Source organism: Anarhichas minor, unplaced genomic scaffold (assembly GCF_050575085.1).
Source record: "Anarhichas minor isolate MPS153535 unplaced genomic scaffold, ASM5057508v1 ptg000074l, whole genome shotgun sequence".
NCBI lineage: Eukaryota > Metazoa > Chordata > Actinopteri > Perciformes > Anarhichadidae > Anarhichas > Anarhichas minor.
In genome coordinates, this window is record NW_027466520.1 from 4,786,756 (window position 1) to 4,810,218 (window position 23,463).

At 43.4% G+C, this 23,463-nt stretch overlaps 1 protein-coding gene across 1 annotated transcript in view; it reads right to left on the reverse strand.

The window, feature by feature from the left end:
• Positions 1-23,463, reverse strand: part of pou6f2 (POU class 6 homeobox 2) — a 59,943-nt gene that overhangs the window by 5,815 nt on the left and 30,665 nt on the right. Inside the window, exons 4-8 of the mRNA XM_076080510.1 lie at positions 20,854-21,170; positions 12,789-12,791; positions 8,847-8,984; positions 3,953-4,162; positions 2,031-2,184 (exon numbers count right to left, since the gene is read on the reverse strand). Coding sequence (XP_075936625.1) covers positions 2,031-2,184; positions 3,953-4,162; positions 8,847-8,984; positions 12,789-12,791; positions 20,854-21,170 — 822 coding nt within the window. The remainder of the gene's footprint in view (positions 1-2,030; positions 2,185-3,952; positions 4,163-8,846; positions 8,985-12,788; positions 12,792-20,853; positions 21,171-23,463) is intronic.

Consider the following 23,463-nt stretch of genomic DNA (forward strand, 5'->3'; position numbering starts at 1 on the left):
GGAAAGGAAAATGAGAAAAAAGGACTCGTGCTATTATGTGCCAGGCACACAATGAAGTCAAGCTTTTGTCTGTCTGTCCTCCACTTGAGGTGAAAGAATGTTATTTTTTCATCATCGACCTGAACCAGACTAAAAGATGATGACGTTTGCAGTTGTGACCTTCATTTAAATCTACAAAGACTTAAGAAATGTGACTAGGAAAAGTGAATAAGTACTGTTCTCTTGTTCCTCAACAAGTTTAAAAGCTTATTTACACCTGCTACTAACACGTGATCTGTATTTGCATGCATTATGCTGTCTTTGCATTTACACCTGGTATCAATAAGCGTCTTTGTTATGTCAATTCTTACCGCACTGTGATCAGATACCAACATGTAAAATGGTCAATATATAAATATAAAGTTAAAATGAAAACAACCTGAAGGGAAAACGTTGCGGACATTCTTCTTCGTGATTGACATTTTCCCATCTGATTATTTCTAAATAACAGTAACAGACATTCTCTGCTTTTTAATCTGTTTCTGGGACTTTTGTTTGTGGCCGGCGAATGCAATGACATTTCATCTTCTCTCCTCAGCAGACGCCTCTGACTCTGTCGTGGGATTCTCTTTGTGTATGTATGCGGCAAGTGCTATTGAGAGGAAGTGATATGGCTCGTACTCAGCATAAAGCATTAATTCTATTTACTGCAGAACTGAGCCACAATGATTTTGTGCGGACTCAAAAATGGTTTATAAGATTTTTTCCAGGCTACAAGTAAACACACGAAACACGGCGTCTACAACAAGTTGATCAATGGCGACTTGTTTTTTATTAAATTCAGTGGCATTGTAGCTGCCTTTGAAATGAGTTTACAAAGAGTTTAGGGGAATCGACTCTGACAAATGAAATGTATCTGAATAAAAGAGAGTTTTAAAAGGCTATGGCTGCACGCTGACAGGCTGTGGCCCAGTGATTTATAGGCCCACGCATTGGAAGAATGAAACTCATGTTCATTAAACATAACACACGCCACTTTGGATCGTCTAATAAACCAAAGAAAAAACAGTCAGCAAACATGAAACAATTGTAGGAGGCGGGGATCAGTCAAAAGTTGTCCACACTGAGAGTACTGTAGATACTGTGCGGCCGCCATGTTGAATCTTTTAAAGGGACAGTTCTGCTAAATTACAAAACATATTTTTGTTATCTTACCTCTGGTATTTAGCCATGCAGAGAGTTTGGGTTTAATCTGGCTAAGTTTTGAAATGTTTGCCTCACCTAAACACAATGGACGTAAATTGAATTTCACTACTCGAAACATTCAATAATTGCAGCAACATGTCTTCACAGACACTGTGTCCCTGTTACTCTGGATATTCCACAGAACATGTTGTCACCATATTTCATAGGGACTATTTATTCAGTGGAAAGTAGTTAGAATTAAAACAATTCACAGTGAGGTCTGTGTGCGCTGCAAAAATGCAAAAATGTCCATATGATTATATATAATAATAATAAATCTAATTTTTGTCAAGATTTCATTTCATTTCATTCATCATAGTAATATTTCTTTTCTTTCTCTATTTCTTTTCTTTGTTATTTTTAAAGAGTAAGTTGAGGGATATTAAACATATTTTGTATTGCCAACATTAATTCCTCTGTACCACAGAGCTCCATTGTTCAAAGACTATCAAACATAACGTCAACACACTGAGTAACATGTTCCTTCATTTGGTTGAACACACACATTGTACTTTATTTTATATAAATACCACATAAACCGTCGTGCTGCTGTAAATACTTACTAGAGCACCAAATGTGTATTAATCGGCTGATGAAAATACTCCATTTATTACTGTTTGGGTGATGTTTGCTAAAAGCATCAATGCTCAGCTGTTTTAGGAAATAATTTAGCTTTAAAAAAAAAAAAAGAATCTATATTCTTGTGACCCATTTTTTAAGATTGACATCACTAGAGTTACATGAGAATATGTTTTGTTGTTAAAATTCGGAGACGTGTGTTTTCGTAAGCTGTGTCGGACACTTACTGCTGACCAGCTGCCCCACGCTGAGAGCCGAGGAAGAGGAGGAGGTGGAGGAGGAGGAAGAGGCCTGGTGGAGAGGACTCTGTCTGTGGGGCATGTGGAGCAGGTTGGACTGAGACGATGCCGGGCCTGTCTGACCCTGCTGAGCCTGAGGCAGCTGGACACAAACACACACACACACAGCTGATATAATATATTGACAGCACGCAGTACAGAAAAATATCCATTATTTCCTCCCCTACATCAGCACAATAATCATCATTTATAGGTAATCGTGTAATTATGGTGATTGGAATATAATATTAAATCTAATCAACTAATCAACAGATATTAAATTCGCCACTTAGAAGCTGAATATAATGACATCTACCTAGTGATGAATAAATGTTAATTACTGCCTGCAGTATCTAAACTGACAGCGCAGAATATAGTGTCAATAGTCTGCTCAATAGACTACAGCAGTGGTTGCTATTGCAGGAGACTGAGAGTGAACTCAGGTACTCCACAGCTTCACATCCATTCTTTGCCGAAAACAACTTAGTTGAAAAAAAAGAAAAGAAAACTGCTCGTGACAATTAGAGTCTCCTCTCTCGTCATCAGACCTGCGAGGATGCCAATAATGGCAGCCTGGATCTGAAATATAAATGTGGACACAGCAGTCCCCATATCAAACATAATTCATGATCCACAAGCTACGTTCTCTGATGGCGAAAAAACAATGTATTTTCATGTTTTATGCACATTTGAATTGCTTTTACAAGATCAAGATGGTGCGTCTTCTCTCTTAAAGCGAGAAGCTGTCTCTGCCATGAGCTAGGCCGGCTTCTCCTCTCCTTCTTTGCTATTAATTATTTTCTCTGTGGCATGTGTTTGTTTGGATGGTGGGGGGTGTCAACAGCGATGCACACACTGTCAGGACTGTTGACAGGCACTGAGAATTATCTAGCTTCACTGGAAATATTCTAGACTGCAGACTCTGACAACCGTAAATTATGCCCATGGAACAATGTGTACATGCGGGCTTTGAAGTGGAGACAAAAGCATAAACATTATTACAAATGCATTAATTCATTCAAGAGTATGATCTGGTGTTTTGGGGAGCCGTCCATCTGAAGTTCATCCATTCTAAACTGTACAGGCCTTCAGTGTGAACTTTTACCCTCTAATTCTGCGCTGACATCGTCATTATCAAGTCAATAACATGTTATTTGTTGTGTGCATGCATCTGACTGCACAATTGAACACTGTATAGATCTTCAAGTTGGAAGGAGAAAATGTTTGACAGTTTTAAACTAGTGTACAAAGAAATAAAGAACTTGATTGTTTTATGCGCCTTCCTTTAAATCAAAACAAAATACTTCTTGTTCAGGTCAGAGAGGACAAATCATAAGGATAGAGAGTGTGATTGAGGAAGGAGAGAAGGAGGGAGAACAGAGGCATGAGTGTTCGAGTTTTAAGTGGTGTGATGAAAAGTGGGTCTTTGTTTTGTTTCTTTGGGGGGGGGGGGGTTTGGGCTCTGCAGGGGCTCCCTGAGACTGAGTCTAAAAGGTTGGCTGACAAGTGCCTTCCAAACATGCACATGCACAGAGTGAAGCATGCAAATACACACACACACACACATTGTGAACAATTGTACCAAAAACTATTTTCGAAGTGGAATGACGCAAATGATTGTTATGAGGTTTGAAGCAGGAAAAATACGAGGCGTTTAGCATAAAGCAGACCTGACTAGCAGCGCTGGAATAATGCTTTCATGAATAAACAGAGCTCTGGACTGACTCCACTAGGTGTTGCTCATTCAACACTTTTAAAGTCATCTCTTGATCATTGTTGAAGCAGCAGTTTAAGTGTGTAATAATAAGCGTCTCTACGAGACACCTTCCCCTGTATCTGTGTGCGTGTTGGTGCATTGGAGTGTGTGTTACCTGCTGTCCGGGCTTGATTGGTGACAGCGTGATTCCCTGGGTGTTGATGACAGGCAGGATCTGATTGCCGATCACTGTGGCGATGATCTGGCCTTGAGCGTTGGTCAGAAGCTGAGGTGTAATTGGCTGTACCTGCAGTGCTGGGTTGCCACCCCCTGATTGGCTGGAGGGCCCTGCAGAGTTGGGCATCAGTGGGATTGTTCCAATTATCTACAAAGGGGGTAGAGAGGAGACGAAATCAGCCGGGCAGTTTTGAAAAAGAAGATGGAGCAGAGAGGGTAAACGCTACTGGAGGTATGAGTCTTAATGATCTCTGCCGCTGTGAGTCTTTTTTTGGGGGGGCTTTTTGGAAACAAAGCATGAGCCGGTCATTTAGCCGTGTTGTGAGGTTAATCAGAGCACTCAGTGTTTGAGTCTGTGTGTGATTTTCAGAGGAAAACATGCACAAGTGTCCACTGAACATCTGTCTGGTGGTTTTACAGGCTGGAGCAAGTGAAGCCAAAGCAGACTGCTGGGAGCGCACTGCAAAGGTCAGCGCTGAATACCTGTGTGTGTGATGGTGCACACCACTGACTGTATTATCCATCACCAGGCCAAGCCCGGGATGAGTGTGCGACTGTGTGTGTCTAAGTGTGTTTGTGCTTAAGTGTCTTTGTCTGTCTCTGGTGAGAAGGAGTGAGGCTGCCGAGAGACCCCCATTCCACCCTCTCTCACACACCTGGAGCAGAGAGGACGAAGTGGAAGGAAAGAGCAAGAAAAGAAACAATAAGAGGGAGAAAAGAGGAGCATCAGAGAGTGAGACAGGACCTTGTGTTTCTAATTCAACTCTCAGGGGTCCCAGGGGTACTTCATCCCTCCTCCACCCCCCTCCAGCTCAGGCTTTCCTCTCCTCTGTGGCTGTAATCAGGAAGGGCAGATCAAAGGGGGCGGCAGAGTGTCACTGCAGCGTTTTAGCTCTCAGAGCTGCCAGAGTGTGGCCAAGAGTGGCGCTTTAGGGGGGACTTAGCGCCTCTTCACCATGATGAAGGTTAATGTCATCTGGGGACTGGTTCTGAGCAGCCGTGGCCCCGTCCCCCCGCTGACATCGCTCCTCCACCAAGCCTCATTACACCAGAGAGCAGCTCAACGTGCATGAGACGCCCATCATTCCAAATTCTGTTATTTGGCAACTGGACAAAGAGCTGCTTTCTGCAAAAAAATTGCACCGTCTTCAACTCTTCTTTTTTTAAGTTCATATTTTAGTTTAAGCTTCTACACCTCAACACAAAACTACAAACAGCTTCTACATATTATTAGCCAGGCCTCGTCTGGCTCCCTTATAGCCGCCGCTGCTGATGTGTTTCAGCACCGGGTCCTGCTCCCCCTCCCCTCCCTTCGTCTCTTTGACATAATAGTGAGGGATCAGTGAGAGAAAGGTGGGCCGACAATCTGTAATTCATCCCTGCCACGGCTCATTTGCTTACGTTGCTTCGCATTAGGGGAGAGATAATTTATCTCTCTCTCCGCGCCGGCTTTACAAATGCGCTGTAATGCTCTCCTGCCACTTAGCATATTTTATTGCCCTGCCTGACGCTCTTGTCTCCGGAGTCCCACTGATCCCGCTTTGCATGCCGCTGTGGCAGGGAACTTGTTCCGCTCAATTATTCATCGTCATTGGACTAAGTGGTTGTTCTATAAGCATAATAAAATAGCAGGCAACTGACAGCTTAGCTCCCGTCCCTGTCCCACAATGCAATGCCTCTCCATCTGACTATCTCGGGCAGATGTTTCATGGCAGCGTCTCACAGCTCTTCTTGAGCTGGAAGGGTAACGTTCTCAGAGCAGTCAACTGTTTGAGAGCTAATTTCTAGACAGAAGGGAGGAGTTTATTATACACTTTCCTAATGGGGAGAGGTTTACAGAGCATGGCCCTCATTTACAAAAGTAGTATTGAGTTTATAGATTAAGATAATGATAATCAGACCTCAATACTTTTTGAGCGCTTCCTCATGTTTTTACTCATAATGTACACCAGTGAAGTTACTCCTAAGAAGGTTGATTGTGTGCTTTAAAAGCTGCAGTACTTTAAATAAACCTGCAGGAACATTACTCTCTGAACAAAAAGCCCAAATTTGATGGGGACACGCAATCATTTTCATTTCTTCAGGTGCAGTTTAATCATAGCACCATTTCATAAATCTCTTGTTCACTGCTAAGGCCTCTCTCCTCAGTTATTTTTCAGTTTGTTCCCGTTTATTTGGCTTCCCGTGTTTGCTTCCCGCTCCACTTCGTATGGCATGTGAGTAACGTGCCTCTCTCCACCCGGCAGAACTCATTAAGATTATGCTGCTCTTGTTTCCACAGAAATGTCATCTCATCTCTCCAGCCAGGGCAATCTGTATCTTTAGCCATGGTCGCCAGGCAATATCTCTGCCCATTTTCTCTCCTCCACTGTTCATGCGGTGAATTGAGACCCAGGAGGGGAAAATGTTTGGGAAGTTTGGACTCGTGTCAACACACAAGTCCATAAAATCTAACGTTCAGAGCAAATCAAAGGCTAAAATAGCAGACTTATAATGGTTGATTCGACAGAAGACATTTCCTGGTTAAGCTGTCAGGTATTTTCTATTAATTTTAAGTATACAACTAGATGCAAATACAGTAGATTAATGCAGCAATGATTAGTTGTTTATTTATACAACAAAATCGTCAAACTGTAGCTTGTTGCAGAGCCTAAAATGTAAGAATTTGCTGCTTTTCTGTGTTTTATATCATTATGAATGTATTATCTTTGGTTTTGGGATTGTTGGTCGGACAAAACAAGCAATCTGTGAACTTGAAAGAATAATTGATACTGAAAATAATCAATAGCTGTAGTCCTACAGAAGATTTACAGTTACAAGGGCAACAGCAGTTTGCACTGCGGTTACATTTAATCTAAGGGCTGGAAGCTTCCGTCGATACAAAGGGCACACTTGCTTTGCAGGTTAACCGTGCATGTGCTCCTTACCTGTTGTTCTCTGCATTAGTTCCAGCAGAGTCCACCTCAGGGGCACAGAGACCTCACCAAAGGCTTGGAATGCTGGGAGTAAAAGGGATGCATGGCCCTGACAACCCAAATTCGGGGTAGAAGCGGGTTCCATATACAAAGCTAAGGAACCAGTGTTTATCAAACTGGCATGTTCCACACACACAAACCATGTCGGTGCTGTCTACACCTTTCAGAACGTGCGGTACGCTGCATGAATCAGCCCCTAATGTCCTCATTTCCCAACACAGTTTTACTGCCACATTAAAGCTGCAGGCAAAGTGAGAATTTGCATTGAATAGAAGATGTTCACAAAAATGCCACAAAGGAGAAAAGAAAAATCCGGAGTGACAGTTAACAATATTCTGGCTTTTATCCACTGCCTTAATCACTGTTGTAGAGGCGGTGAGGATAGAAAGAGCTTCATTGATTCCCCTTGGAGAATAAAGAAGCTGGGGCCAATATAATTAAGGTTTAAAAACATATTGAACTCCAAACGTCCATCAAACACGGCACTTTCCAAGGTCCCCAGAGCTCTCGCTTATAAAAAGGTCTTTTGACAGAGTTGTGGAGGAAATTAAAAGGTCAAAGACAGTATACCTTGTTTTAAATTCAAGCAACAGTGACTTTTTACTCATGGAGTACAGGGATGATAAAGATTGTTCTCTTAATTCCAATGAAACACTGACTGGATGAAAGCAGATCTCTAGGAAATACAAACCAAAATTAGTTAAAAGCTGCTGCATTTCCTCCTGTTTTTTTAGCCTTTCCATGCTGACATACGTTCTCAGAGTGTGTTTGGTGGACCTCTAGCCTTGTTTGAGGTATGTATTAGCCTGTATAATCTCCTCAGAGCTGGGGGGAGGGGGGGGGCGGGCGGGCGCAGGGACCTTCTGATATGGCAGTGCGTGTTTCAGAGCCCTCCCTCTGAATAATGCTGTGGAATAATGAGGTGGGGAGTAAAGGCTGTAGCCCACGGCTTTGACCGTCTCTGTGACCTGATTATGTCAGGGACTGTCAGCCGCCAAGACACTACAAAAGCACAGAGCATCCCATCAAGTCCATATCCACAGTGATCTGTCCCCAGTGCTCCAGGCACCTTGTGAGTCCATACTGTCTCATTAGCGACGTTTAGCATCAAGCGCTCGCACACGGACAACACTTTACTATAAACAAAGCGGCATGGTCACACTGGTGGACCTGAAACGCAAGTCCACTGGGCTAAATGTCAAATTTAATAATTACAAATCAACTGTTTTTATTGGTAACAAATGTCACTTGTGGTGACAAAAAATGCTTTGTTTTCACCATGTTTGTGTTAAGTTTATACTGAGAACAGTGCAAGTGTTAAAAGATGAAACAGGGGTTAAGGTAAATAACAGAGTGGCATGAAAGGGCACATTGTCCATACACTTTTCCTTTAATATGTGCTGTGTGCACCTGCGATAAGATGATTCATTAGATAGGGACCTACAATGACAAGCATCATCGTTCAAGCCTCTGGCTACTGATGGAACAATTCTGCAGCCACCCTGTAAATATGACAAGGTCAGCGTTTTACAGCGACAGACGCATGCGGATAGGAGAAAGAAGGGCTTTGTTTATTCCCAAAAAGCTTAATATATGGTGGGGTGGCTACTAGAGTGTAGACAAAGCTTGAAGACAACACACAGCTCCCCCACTAGAAATCTATGAGGAAAGAACAGAAATACTATACAACTGTTTTGTTTGGAGCTGCACATTCGTACGTGATAGATGATCCAGCAACATCTCTTACAGATCCATTACCAAGGGGACTGAAGTATTTAATTAGCTGTAGGTATAATAGATCATTCAGAATGTATTTTCTTTCCGCTATCGTGTCAGCCTCCAATACACAGCACTCACCTGTCCTTGTGCGTTGGTGACCAGCTGTCCGGTGGCTCCTTGCAGGTTTGACAAGGCGTTGCCGAACACCTGAGAACCGGCGATGGATCCCATGGCTGCTGCCGCCGCTACCGCCGCCTGGCTGGCCAATGGATTCAGCTGGTGAGAGCAAAGAAATGATTAGTCTTTATGTAGCCCATGCAGATGTTTACCAGTTTAATGTTAATTCTTTAAAAAAAGAGAGATTCAGCAGGGCTCCGTGTGGGCGGAGCTTCATTGTTGCCAAGGCCAGAAAAGGCTAACCGCAGTGAGGTCTGTGTAGACCAGTAGTCCATCATACAGTTCCCAGAGGTCTGTGCTCCTCAACCCAGTGGGAGGCTCAAGGGTAGGGAGGAGCAGTAGAGAACGGGGAGGGTGGTTGTGAATAAGTGGCCATTTTACCACTCTAAGTGCTTCCTCTGGCCCCCGGGGCTCCCCACGGGTCGAGCCGAGCCGCTCCACCCGCAGCATTGGCCCAACAGCATCCGCTTTCACAATAGAGCCAGGCTGTGTGGCCATGCATCACTGTATCGCCAACCCCCCTTCAATATGCTTCGACTAAGAATTCCTCCTGCGTCATAATGCACTATCGCACTGCTACTTTTGAAGGAGAGGAGGGTTGAAATGACCATTTCCTTACCCTCCGCTGTAATGGACTCATCTCGTCTGGCCTGTGGTTGTGAAAAGAGGCTCCTTGCATCGGGGACGGGTTGTAGAGCCCCGCCACATCGCCGAGATTACCCATATAAATCAAGCTAACCACTTATTAGGGGGCTGAAAATGCACTGCTGATTTGGTTGTAGTGCAGCAGAGCAAAGTCTTATTAGGTTGAGTAAGTAGATCAAAGACCAAGAAGAGATAGGAGACCTCCCAATTACTCAACAGAATAGAGAAATAATAGAAACATTGCTTAGAAGCAGGCTGCCTGCTCCCTGCTGCTGAATACCGGTTGGAAACATATTCAAACAAAAATGCTGAAATTAAATGTAGAGTTTATATAAAAGGTTTAAAACAAAATAAAGGATTGCATGTGTTATTAAATCACATTTCTGTAAAAATACAATGTGCTGTTCAAGAGATAACTTTACTGAGAGCATCAATGTTTCCGCACTCTCTGTTCAGCTGTGTTCATCTGGAATCATTCCTTTTTTTTTTTTTATCTTACCCCACCACCATATATTATTACACTTTCTGAAATCAAATGATGAAAAAATGCCACAGAGCGATCAATACTTTTTCATTGACAGTAAAGGTTAAGCACATTAAGAATGACACTGCATTTGTCTTATGAAATCATATTTCATGTAGGTGGCCTCAAATTGGCCGTGATTGATATTGCCTCCCCTCGTCTGAAAGTCATCCAGTTTTTCCTCGATAATCGCGAGATTGTCTTTTATGTGTCCAGCAGTTGTCCTTCGGAGATCTCGACGTCTCAAATGTTAGAAACGCACAAACCTGATTCTGACTTTGTATGCAGAAGTAACAGAAAGGATAACAGAGCTTCAGTCAAGCTACAACATTTAATAGCACGCTCCCACATCTATATGTACCTACGGAATATGAGCACATCTGGATACTCCAACACTTTGGGAACATTCAACACACTGATGGCACAGCCTTCGAAACAATTTGGGGTTCAATATCTTGCCCAAGGACACTGCAACATGTGGACCGGAGGAGCCGAGGATCGAACCTATCTTTAAATGAAATACTGAAATATCTTCATAAATATACACAGTTTAAACGGTTATACTGTATAATAAATTCTTCTTTTTAATTACCATCATTATCACAATCGTCAAAAATATGCCTACACATTTATTATGGTAGAAAAATAGTCACAAAAGAGACAAAGAGGGAAACAATCCTCTCTGACTTTTTCTCATTTAAAGAAAAATGTGAATCAATACTTTGGTTTCATAAGCTTAGAATTACTTGAACGTGTCTTTCAAAATCCTAAAAAATACGATTTTACCAATTTGGAGGAGTTTTCTTGAGACTCTAGCCATCAAGTGAATTTTAAGCAAACGTTTGACATGTTGATAAAAAGGAAACACGAACTAGGTGAAAGTTATAATTGTTCATTCATGTTAGATATTATTGGCTGTCTGGAGACCAAGACATTATAACTATATATCAGGGAGGACAGCTTATCATGTGAGTTAAATGGTCGCGATGTCAGAATTTATTCATTAAAGGCGTTTCCCTTTCCCATTTAGCATCAACTACTTTCTTACGCAATTGAGGAAGTTTTATTGAATTTTGCTGTTTCCATACAGCTTTCCTAATGCGATACTTCAAAAAGTGCAATAAAATCCAGACCAGCTACCTTTGGTGGTAGTTTCTGTTTTGCAAATATAAAATGCCTTCTTAAGTGTTGCTACAGGGCTCTCTCATCCATGTTGGTGAGAACAGTCGTATGGGTGTTGTGATAGTGAATGTGGACACAGACAAAAGCCAACAGGGCCGGTTAAACAGAGTTAAAAAAGGCCACAGATCAACACACAGATAATGTGATCTGCTCAGGCGAGCACAACCCGAGTCTCCCTTGAAAATCTGCTGTGCTTGGTGTCATTGCGTGAGTGATAGGTTGTTGGAGAAGATTTCAGATTTATTTGAAACATTATCATTGAGTTTCATTCGATGATAGCCCTTTCAGGTGCTATGTTATTCTGGTAAATCTAGGTGAAAAGAGAGCCGGCTCTCCTGCTGCATCTGTGCTGGCTGTGGGTAATATGGATAGCAGTTGGAAGGAGAGCCAGGAATAAGGAGCGGTGAGGCTGTGTTCAACACCTAAACAGGTGATTTTCCGCCACGGTGACTCCTCTCAACACCTCGGCGGGAGGCACAAAATGACAGACCTGGCCTAGCATTTGTACTGATTGCATGTGTTGGAGGAGATAAACAGTGATCTTCCAGTTTGCAGAGCCTGCATGTTCACCATTGTGTTTCATTCTTTTGATTCCCAATGAAAAGGGGCGTCGAGAGGATTTTCAGCAGCGTCGACCACTCTGGTCAGTGCCGGGATAACAAAAACAAACTGTGTGTTTGTTGAAGAAATGTTTGAGACGTTAAAGTTAAATTGTCTATTTGGCCAAGACATTCTCACATTGTGGAGCAGCAAACCTTAGCACCACTCAAGCCTCCATAATATCATGTGACATCATCTTGTCACCTTCTAGTCACCACAACTGCTATCACTCTCTGCACTATCACAGTTTATTATAGCCAAGTATAAAGGGCGACACAGGGATCAACAAACACAAAAGAAGTGTCTCTGAAAGGACGAAAAAAGACTGCAAATTCTTAAAAATGCATCTTTTCTGTGGACGGTGTGAAGGGGAGGGAATGTAAACTCCGCCAGGCTCTCCATTGCCTGTTTGACCATGAGGGTCACCTGGTGCAGCAACCCGTGTAATCTCAGGAATAGAAGGAGAAATAGCGTCCCCACAAACCGTGGAGAGACCCCTGGAAACCAAAATTGTCTGACACAAACTAACTGTGGAGTTTATTCTGGGTTTTGCTCTTTTCATGTGGCCGTTTTAAACTTAATTGCTTTTTTTTTTTCTCGGCCAGCACAGGACAAAAAAAGAGCAAAGGTAAATGGACAAAGTGGTGCAGACACCAGCAGGCAGATTTGTCTACTGCTCAGGATTCAGCGGTGTGTAAAAGTTATTTTATCTATGATTCAACAACAGAATCAAACATATATAATATAAGAATATAAGACCACGGAGAATGATTTAGCAAATTGGTGATCAGTAATGTTTTTAATTGACAATTAAGGCAGATATATGTGCATATACGTTTGTCTAGAAAGTGATACTAAAATGTTTTTCTTTTCACAAAGTCTCTCAGATTGATTACAGGTGGAATAAGTAAGCTTGTAAAAATATGACTCATACCAAAGTCTTCATGCTTTACTTGCTACCACTCAAAGCGGGTCAAACTGTGTACATTAACAGTCAATAGTACTATTGTTTCTGAGAAGAATGTCCTTTATCTCTGGAACAACATGGAAGTCTCCCTCGTTTATCCCGGCCCCACATCTCTGTCTCCTCCCTGCTCTTTTCCCACTTCGGAGTGAATGTAATCAGCTGTGACATGAGAAAACGCGCTCTCTGTCTGTCAGGACTCTGCTAGTCTTCTGCTGACAGTCCTCTGCTGACTCTCCTCCCCCCGCCCCCCCCCCAAAAAACGGCCTCTCCCCCCACCTCCCTGCCTCCCCTCCCTCACATCCTCTGTGCTTATGAACATCAAAATGCCATTAGGCCCTCCAAAACACCTCTGGTCCCTTGGTTAACGGGGCCTCGCACTGTGGTCGTGCACTCTGAGTCCTCCGAGCCCCGGCTATTGCTCACCACTGGGCCTCTGCTCCAGCCGTTGTGAAAAATAAACCCCGAAAAGAGCCATTCTTGAGGAAAAATATTGGGAAGTGAAAGACGGATAGAACAACTGGGGCAGATAACACCCGGCAAAATACAATAACGCTGCATCCGGAGACGGTCGGACATTGTAATTGCTTAAGGCATTGGAGGGACGGTGGTGGCAGCGGGTGTGGATGTGGAGGTGGCATGGCGGGCGCTAATGGAGTGATGTCATATGAAACGGCAGAATGACAGCTAGTTAACTTGGGAGGTTTGGCTGATCAAATAAAATGCATTAACTCCAGGAAATGGATATCGCAGGCAGCCGCAGAAATGGCCATATCTAATGAGGCAAAATGCAAATGAAGGAGGAAAAGAGTCGTGAAAACGTTTAAACTAACTATAAAGGGATGATGGAGTGTCGGACAGTGGCCGTCAATCTCCCCACTCATTACCCTCATGTGAAATTAACAGCAGCTTTAATCATGACATAAAATCTGCTCCAGCCCATTTGTTGATAATTGTGAGGCACAGAGGTTCAGAGTGGGTTCTTTGTCATCAATCACAGCAGCAGTGTATTTCCTGTGGTTAGGGGACACTCAGCGAGTAGAAATATAAGTTATACTACATTCCTCGAACACTATTTCTCTTCCTGAAGAATGATCTATAATATTTAGCTGTTTCCAGATATATTACATTTGAAACTACTTGGTGATTAAGTATCTACAGGAAAGTGCTGACCATTTCAGCTCATGATGTGACATATTTGGTGCAGTTATTTCTGTACCATAGTCGTGTCGGGTTGGAAATCACAGCAGCGTTAAACCGGTGTTGCAGTAAATCTACCGCTGCTCCGGCTTTGACTTTAAAGTGGATACCTGTTTTTTTTTTGGTTGCTGTGAGAAAATGAAAAATAAAATCATTAAAGTCAGGAGATCAGACTGTAAAGAAATTATGAACACTGGGATTTTGGTGTGTTATTGAAGACTCTCCTCAGCCTTTGGATGACAAGTACCTCAATTATTCAATACGTAATACAATATATTTCTCGATTTCAGGAGTTCCATTCCCATTGCAACGGCTATTCCCATTTGTTTTCGTTTAGTTGGAAATCTCTTTTCACTCTGCTGTTGTTTGACATATAAATATAGCATTTGAATGACTTTAATATCCTTCTAATCAATGTCCAGTGATCTTTTGATGTCCTCAATTCAATATAGGAAGGGTCATCCATGCCACAGCTTTATAAACACAATAAAGGTAAATGATTACTCTCCACTGTGGTGTCCAAAAATACGGCCAGTAATGAAGAGAAATGGAGGAGTTTGAGGGGGAGGCCTGTCATGTGTCATTGGCCAACTCTAAGCCCTAAGATTAATCACGAGAGAGGGGCTCTGTGGCTAAGATGTGGTCACCCTTGATCGATAAATCCGCCTCCCTCCCCTCCCTCCACGTCTCTCTGCTTCACTGTCTCTTTCTTCTTCTCCAAAATATACACAACCGTTGGCACAAGCTAAATCAGCATAAGTGGGGAGATGAATTGATGACATTTACAGCCGTATTTGTATTGATTACTGGAGTTTTGACTTCTGAGGCTCCCCTTTATGAGGAGTTGAATTAAGAAAATGCACTGTTCTTGCATTCTAGTTGAGTCTATTTACAAAACCATCAATTGCACATTCCCGTAATAAAAAAAGGGCTTAAAATCCTCCACTAGCAAAAATATAAAAATGCTCTTCATAGAGATCAGGGCAGCAGGGTACAGTTTAGAGGAATTTCAATTTACGCAGCCCACCATACATCGCAAAATACCGAATCTAGTCCTCGCAAAACCACGGCTGAAAACACGGCATGAGAAGAATTTCTGATAATATTCCGCAGGGACCACAAATGGGACTTTTGACTTGGTCTATGAGGAGGGCATAATGCAATAACATTGCATTAGAAGGGTCCTTTTACAGCGTGGCAGCGCTGCGCGGCTGTATTCCTTGTGTGAACCAGTGCTCTGTTTGCGGTCACTAATGGGCATCAGAAATTACAGGCAGTGGAATCGCGCCCCGCGGGGGGACTGGCCTCCTCAGCGGAGCGGAGCACTTAGACAGTGTCTGGGAGCCTGCTGGAGGAGGAAGGGGGGAACTCAATGTCACAGCCCTGCCTCATAATTAAAGAAACCCTATTCCTCATCCTCTGTTAGGTGAGCCCTCGCTTGGTGCTCTATGTGAGGGCTCCCCTGTGGGCGTCTAATACGCGTTGCCCCCGATGTGCATGTGGGCTGATCAGGGAGCTGTGCCTTTCTGCTGGGTGTCGGAGCTGGAAGCCCTCTGACCACCACGAGAGTAGCGGTTGCCACGTTTAGAAGAATCACAGACCTCAAAAAGCGAAGAAAACAGGTGAAGACTGAAAACCCGACAAAACCAGAAAAGCCAAAAAGTAAGTGCAAGGCAGCCTTGTAGGTGTAATTTTAAAAGTTAAGAAATGATCCTTCTGAAATATGATAAATTTAAGTTTCTCCCTATTTATGAATTCAGGGCTCATCGTTGCTCCTTAAGTCTGTAGATTTTCTTCCTGCCTAATCCCTCATTTGAAGTAAATAAAAGTAGTAGAGCTGTCATGGTCAGGTTGCTTTCCTCATCTAGCTCCCATGCTTTATAATTATTCATATGAAATGTGGTTCTGTTGATGGGCAACAGTCTTATTTTCTGCTTCAGTCAACAGTGCACATTTGTATTTCTAAATTGTGGAGCGCTTGTTATGTAAGGCAATTTTCTGCCTTCTTAAGAGCCAGATCTCCTGCGCATTAATAAGAGGCTAGGCTGAGCTGCTGGAGAGCTGAGGGCCTGTTCATGCTCTAACCCACACAGCCACAACTAGCAGCACACAGACCGGTTATACATACTTAACAGTTTTATGAGAAAAGTGTGATTTTAAAACAGCTGTTATCGTGGATAATGGACAGATGTGAGACGTCTTACAGCGCGTGTGTTTTCACCTTAAGATTACTGCTAAATGTAAGAACACGACTTTACCAGAACCGCAGCCAGGATTTTAGGAGATACTGAGATCATGAACCCAGATTTCCACTTTTTACTTTCTTTTAATTTACTTACCTCTCTTTACCTTAAAAATTATGTTTTCTGACAACTGATGGTCTGAATGCTTTTTTAAAGGTTCGGAGAAATACTAAATCATTAAATGTACATTTCCTTCACAAAGAAGTTAAAGAATGAGGAGCACATCAGTGCCCTCATTATGAGATATGGCCCAACACTTTACTAAATAAACAAAGATAATTATTATAATTATAGTAAGTTACTCTTTACAACAACAAAATTCTGAACAGCATTTATTTGTTTGGCTTTGACGAGCACTCAAAACAATGACATGCTGATGGTATTTTACTGCAAAATCAGTTGAAAAACATCTGTGAATTTAGATCTCTGTTCATAAACTCAGTGATCTTTTTCCAAACCACAGACACCACAGTTGAGTTATGAGACATTTGATAGATAATGGACTCTTTCCTCAACTTAAGCGTTGCCAGTTTCATCGACAAGCCACAGCATAAGCCATTGGCTCTACATTTGAGCATGTCATTTTAATTTTGATTTAATACCCCGTGGAATGATGGCGGCCCGTTTCGCTAAATTGAATAGACGTGGAGCTAATCTGGAAAATCAATTAATCGATGTGCAAGGCTCATTTAATACACAAGTTAATATAATGGGAGAGACACCCGCCGCCCATAAAAAAAAAAAGACACATTTGGAGCAAATTGGACAGTGGTGATTCTAACAGCGGTTGACATAAGTAAAAGTGCACTGCAGTGGAAAAAAGAAAAATGACATGAGTGTCTGAAGGGGCCTCAGCTGGAGACAAAAGCAGCAGAGATGGGCCCGAGACTTGAGGAGGATGGTGGAGCGAACGGGAGGAGATGGAGGGCAGAATAGCAAAGAGGTGAGGAGAGAGGGAGAGTGCAGACAGCCAGGCCTCTGAAAAGGCCGTGGTGGTTGGCAGCCGCTGACCTTGGTGACGATGGGTTTTCACCAGAGGCTTCTAATGAAGGCTGATTGCCAGGGAATAGTGAGGGAGCCAAGGGGTAGAAAGGGGAGTGAGGGGGAGAGAGAGCAAGAGAGAGTGAGAAGAGAGAACGAGAGAGAGAGAAAAGGATAGAAGAGAGGCTCAGGTAATTGCAGCACTTGTGGGTCTGAGGCCCTGCGGTCCTGTGATGCCGGGGTGCAGTGGGGAAGAAGAGAGATGTCTGTGGACGCTTTGGTGGTAAATTGTGGAGCACAGGGGTAGGAGGCAGGCCCCTAGGCTGTAATTACCCCTATGAGTGTGCCGCTGGAGAGTGGACAGGCCCAGTGTGGGGCTCTGACAGCGATCAAGCAGACGACTGCAAAGGGGAGTAGAGACAGACACACAGACAGACGGCAGGAGTCTGATGGTGGAGGAAGACGGGACGCCTCCATCTCCGAAAACCAGCCAGCCAAACACCGGACCAAGGTCAGAGGCTATTAGCTAACACGTAACATGCCGGAGACAAGACAGCCATGACAAGAGACGGTGTTGAAGACGCTGCTCCCGGTTGGAGAAAGACATAATGTGGAAGGATTTGGCAAAAAAAAAAAAAAATAGGCGACTAATTAGATGAGAGAGAGAGAGATGTTGGGGCTCCACTGGATGGCGCAGCAGGGTCAGGAGGGTCCCGGGCATTCCAACTGGAATAAGAGAGTTGATAGGCTGGCCTAAGCTTCCCGCTGCCACGGATCAGTATGTACTACCTCTCCTCTCCCTGCCTGGGCTGATGTAACTCACTGGAGTGGCAAATTACACCAGACCTACAGCTGTAGCCCGACATTATGATTAATTTGATCAGTAATTTCTCCTGTTTTTCATTTTAATCGCCGCGACCATTCTGCTGTGGCAGGTCTTTCAGATCTAATTAAGATCAATTCCGGTGTAACAGACTTGGCGAGCGCCTTTACCCCGTCAAATCCCCGAGCTCTCCGGGCGTGGAGAAAACCCGCAGCTCTAATCAATCAACTTCCAGCAAAATCCAGCGGGCTCCCGCAATCAGCCCATTAACACACTTAAGCAAATTTCATAATCTCCCCCCGTCTATTTGTCATCACTGTGGTGGCTATTTCAGGCAGCCACAGGCCGCATCTCACTGTACTCTGTTGGGGAGCAGAGAGGGAGTGGGCTGGGCTAGAAAGGCAAATTCTGACTCTGTTTAACCAAATTAGCTGCTGCAATCGTAGTTCAGACCATTGAATCAAGGGGACACAGTCTGTTGTGGTGTGATTTGCATTATAATCGGGATATTAATAAGCCAATTAATGAATTCTGTTTCACAAATTAAAAACAGCAAACACTAAAAACTCTGGGGACGTAACGAATGCTCAGGATTCCCTCACTACGGGTTTACCAAGAAGATCACACACCTCCCATGAGACGAGAATTACAATGGGACAATAATTGGAACATAATGAGCGTTTGTCTCTCTGCAGCTCTGTGCTGTATTTCCAGCAAATAGTTGAATGGCTGGGTAATTCTGCACATCTGAATAATGACGGTGGGAAATAGCGGTGTTATCTGTGTAATGCTGATTGTATTATGGTAATTATGACTTGACTTTACCGCACAGACCGGCTCCTCAGGGTGAAGCATGGAAATACCAGAAATGCCCTCCTGTGTGTTCACTATAAACAAACAAAAGGAGGGTCACGGTGACAATTCACGTGTATTTGTGAGAAGGTCTCTGCTCAGGGAGTCTGCACAAATTAAAAAAACTTCTGTGATTCTGGGACGGAAAATCCAATCACTGACCCCGGCGGTGGAGAGAGGAGGAGCTGCTGTTTAAATCCTATTGCATCTTTGAGCGGGTGCTGAGGCTGCGACCTGTCCTTGGGCGAGCCCCGCGCTGGGCGACACACTCTTTGACAACACCAGCACTGACCCAGAGAAGCTAAACCTTTTACGGCCTTTCTGCCTCTCCAACACGCATGCACGCGCGCACACGCACACACACGCACACGCACGCACACACACACACACACACACACACACACACACACACACACACACACACACACACACACACACACACACACACACACACACACACACACACACACACACACACACACACACACACACACACACACTTCATAATCCTATTTGATGAGACAATATCTTAATGATACCTTATGTGGCCCCTTTGGCCCCCCTCAAGGGAGGTCTGTCCTCAGTCATCATAATCATCCTCACTGCTTCTTTTAGAGGAAGACAATCTGTATAACGCTACGGGTTTCAGCTTTATCGATGCAGGGAGCTGTTCTAAAGCAACCCGGCTGCCTTTGTGAGTCAGAGAGGGAGAGCGTAGATTCCAGGGAATCTAACAAAGTATTGTTTTCCTCATAAATCAGAGACTTATAAGTAGGATGGTCTGATTATAGTGTATCTGTTATCTGAGGTCTTTGTGCGTTGCCTGGTGGAAGCTTAATGTGTGAATCTGTATGTTGGTCAGTAGCCCTTGTATCCACAGTCAGACTGGACAGTGTGTTTGGTGCAATGTAGCGGCTAGCCTTTGGAGCCCATTAAATCCAGAGGCTGTTTTTCCTGCTGAGTCTCACTAGGCCGTGACAGGGCCGGAGAGGGCTGCAAGGGAGAAACAAATAGCCCAACTCATCCTGGCCATAAAGAAGGTTGCACCACAACCCAATAAGGGTCTGACGCTGATGAATGTGACCAGGGACAGAAAGGCGACCCTGGCCAGTCTCCACCAGAAATGAAACCACAGGGATATAAAATAGGTTATTATCGTCACACAGTGACAGCCAAACGGACAGAAGGGCAGAGATGGATGGACGGACAAAGTGACTAAAAAGGAGGTTGAGTAGGAAGAGCAGCGAAGATTAAGGGAGAGATTACAGCCAGAAAAGTCCAAGGTTGGATAACCTCAGGATCCCTCCTGAATCTGGTGTAGGAGGATCTGAGTCGGGCTTCTTGTCTGGTTGTGAGGCTTGATGTCCTCAAATGCGTCAAAGCTTCGGCAACGAGATGCATATTCTAATAGCTCCACACAGACAGAAGAGCTGCCAGCCTCCATTCAAACGCTGCCACTTGATAAAGATCAAGTGCTGACGGAGAATCGAGCATCGTGCTGCTTATAAGCATCAGTTCTTTAAGTGGAGGAGTACAGAAATTACAAATAGAATGTGTAGTAACTAATTAGCTGGGTATGCTCCTTGTGATATAATATATTTATTGTGTCCCTGCGACTGGGTATCTGCGTACAATGGCGAGAGTTGAGATCACGCAGAAGCGAAGCACCAATCTTCGATACCGGTCGATAATAGTGCTGATACTGACATATTGGATGAATTGAAACAGATATTAGTCAGAAGTAAACAATGAATCCACATTGAATACTGTTTCTTGGTCATTATTCAATATTGAAAAAATCACAACTTTATAAATCTTCTAGAAAAGTATACTTGTGAAAGTCCGAAAAAGAAACTTGGTGTATGAATATCTGATATGATAACTATGCGGTGATATGTAGCTACAGCTTCATGTGACCTTAGACTAAGAAGGATTGGTGAAGCTCGTGGACTCACCGGCAAAGACATGGGTGGGGTGACGGGCGAAGGAAGGCTGCGGGCCGGCGACTGGTTGGGCCGGTGCGGCGGGGAGAGCTGCGTCTGTCCGGAGGTGGAGGAGCAGGTAGAGCCCGGAGACGGGACAGAGGTCTGCTGCTGGCTGGGTGGGGTCATGTGATGCTGGGATGACAGCTGGTTCTGGGTGTGGGCGAGGGTCTGTTGGTGATGGTGTTGCTGCTGTTGCTGATGTTGTTGTTGCTGCTGCTGCTGGTGGTGGTGCTGCAGCTGTTGGAGCTGCTGCAGGTGTTGGAGCTGGGAGCTCAGTGATGAGGTAGCTGTTGATGAAAGAACAGCGAGATGTTTGATTCGTCTTTGACCTGAACTCTCCATATAGAGAGCAACAAAACGCAAATCAAATTGGGACGGACAACATGTGTTTTAGCACATAAACAGCGAGCCCTCATTATTTGAAGAATATGCTCACACCTCAGATAGAAACACTGGACACATGGAGGTGTGGGATGTATAGCATGAACAGTGAGAGGTAGATGCAAATTGCATGGAGCCACAACAAGGTCCTCCAGGGTTTTTAGGCTGCATGATAGAGTCAGTGAATTTAATTTAGATAGTTGGAGGACAAAGCTATCAAGCCTGACTGATATAATTGCTCTCTCTGGAGCCAAGAGTCTTCATTGTCACTTGGAGAATGTCAGAATCTTTGGTTTAATGGCTTAAAATCTCATAAGAAAGAGACATCCATCTTCACTGGAGGACTTCAGAAATAAACCCATTAACTAATTGGATCCAATAATGGGGCGCCATTAGAACTTAATTTCTACATTTAAATGCTTATAACATTTTTATGCTGCTTAGCACTCAGGCTGAGCCAGTCTGCAGCCACACCAGCATGCAAATACTCCCAAGGACCCGGTATCCACCTCAAATATAAGATAGACAACAAATAATGTCTACTAAAGGTATCAACCGTAATACTATACGTGGAGAATTGGGCTAAAAAACAACAGCTAAGCTGACCGTCACAGCTCTTTCAATAGAATAAAGGACAAAGCTCACAGATATGATGGATAGAAAAGTGTTTTTATACCTCTGCTCACATTCAGAAAGCTCTTCACGGCCTTCAAATCCTTAAAAGAAACTATATTCTATACAACACAGTGAATGTATACAGTGACACAAAAACGTAATTCATAGGTCACGCTAAATGCAAAGGGAATGAGATAAACAAATACCGATGACTTTAAACTTTAGAATATATTGATCCTACACGCAGTTAATCTGTTGCCTTTGACTCTGTGATGTTACGGCTTTGTAAAGAAAACAAAAGGATAACAGAAACAGATCACAACAGGATTTTCTCAGGATTGAAAGAGGACACGAGCTCGGAGAGGACAAGAGTCTGATCTGTGTGTTGATCTCTGACTGGACTTCACCGACTAACTGATATAATTGCACAAAGGCAACTATTTTTCTCTCTAAACTAATTTAATGAAACCCATTTTCTCCTAATATATAAAAAAAAAGTGCATTGAAATTCCCTGATGACAGATTTTGTTAAATTTGACACATTGCATGTACAGTATATATATATATATATATATATATGTGTGTGTGTGTGTGTGTGTGTGTATATATATATATATATATATGAAACATATGTATATGTATATATACGTTGAAAGACCCCGGACTACAACACAATGTACTATTAAAGTGTCTTGAAACACAAAGGAATGAATAACATCTGTTGATAATGCAGCCGAGCAATTGTGAACAGCGGCGTAGGCGAGCTTGTATACATACAGAATCGATGCACTTAAATAATTTACGTACGGTTGCCTCATAAATGATGAATAAAACATCAGGACAGACAAGTCTTTGATTAGTGCGGTCACTGCGACTCCAGGACAGGCGCATATGAACATTTGATGAACATCAGATCATCCTCCTCTTTCCTCACTCTGCAAAAGAAAGCCAGCGTCTCTTGGCCAGTAAACAGTACACTTTTATATTTCTTCTTCCTCTTGACACATTGACACCTCTCTCACCCCCCCCTCCATCATGAATTATATATCACCTGTGCAAACGGCAAGAGTCCAATTCTCACTTGAAATGTTGGGGCGAGTTGTCTGGCAAGCGGCGAGCCCCTGACAGGACCGGCTCGCTCCCTTTGCAACTTCGCCACGACAAAATGTTGAGCCCCCTTTTTCTTTTAAAAGATGGAATAAAAGGGAACAAAGACGGAGAAACGAAAGGAGGGGTGAGATGAGACTTCTGTCAAAAAATTATCTAAACCAGGCGAAGATCAAAGACGACTGAAGAATTTCCTGCAGCGCCAACCATTACGCCGAAGAACAAGAGGTACAGCGAAAAATATGAGGCAAAAGAAAACAAATACAGAGGGAATATGGAAGAAGCCCCATGTGGCCTTATTATAAGGGCTACACCGCAGGTACTATATTCTTTAACAGCAGTGCTTTATAAATTCTGTCATCTTGTTAAGATTGTCAGGACCACTGACCCTCCCTTCCCCTCTAACTGGGCAACTGGCATTTTGAGGCTCATTCTTCTAACCGCAGCTGTCTGATTGCTTTGGTTGAGCACATAATC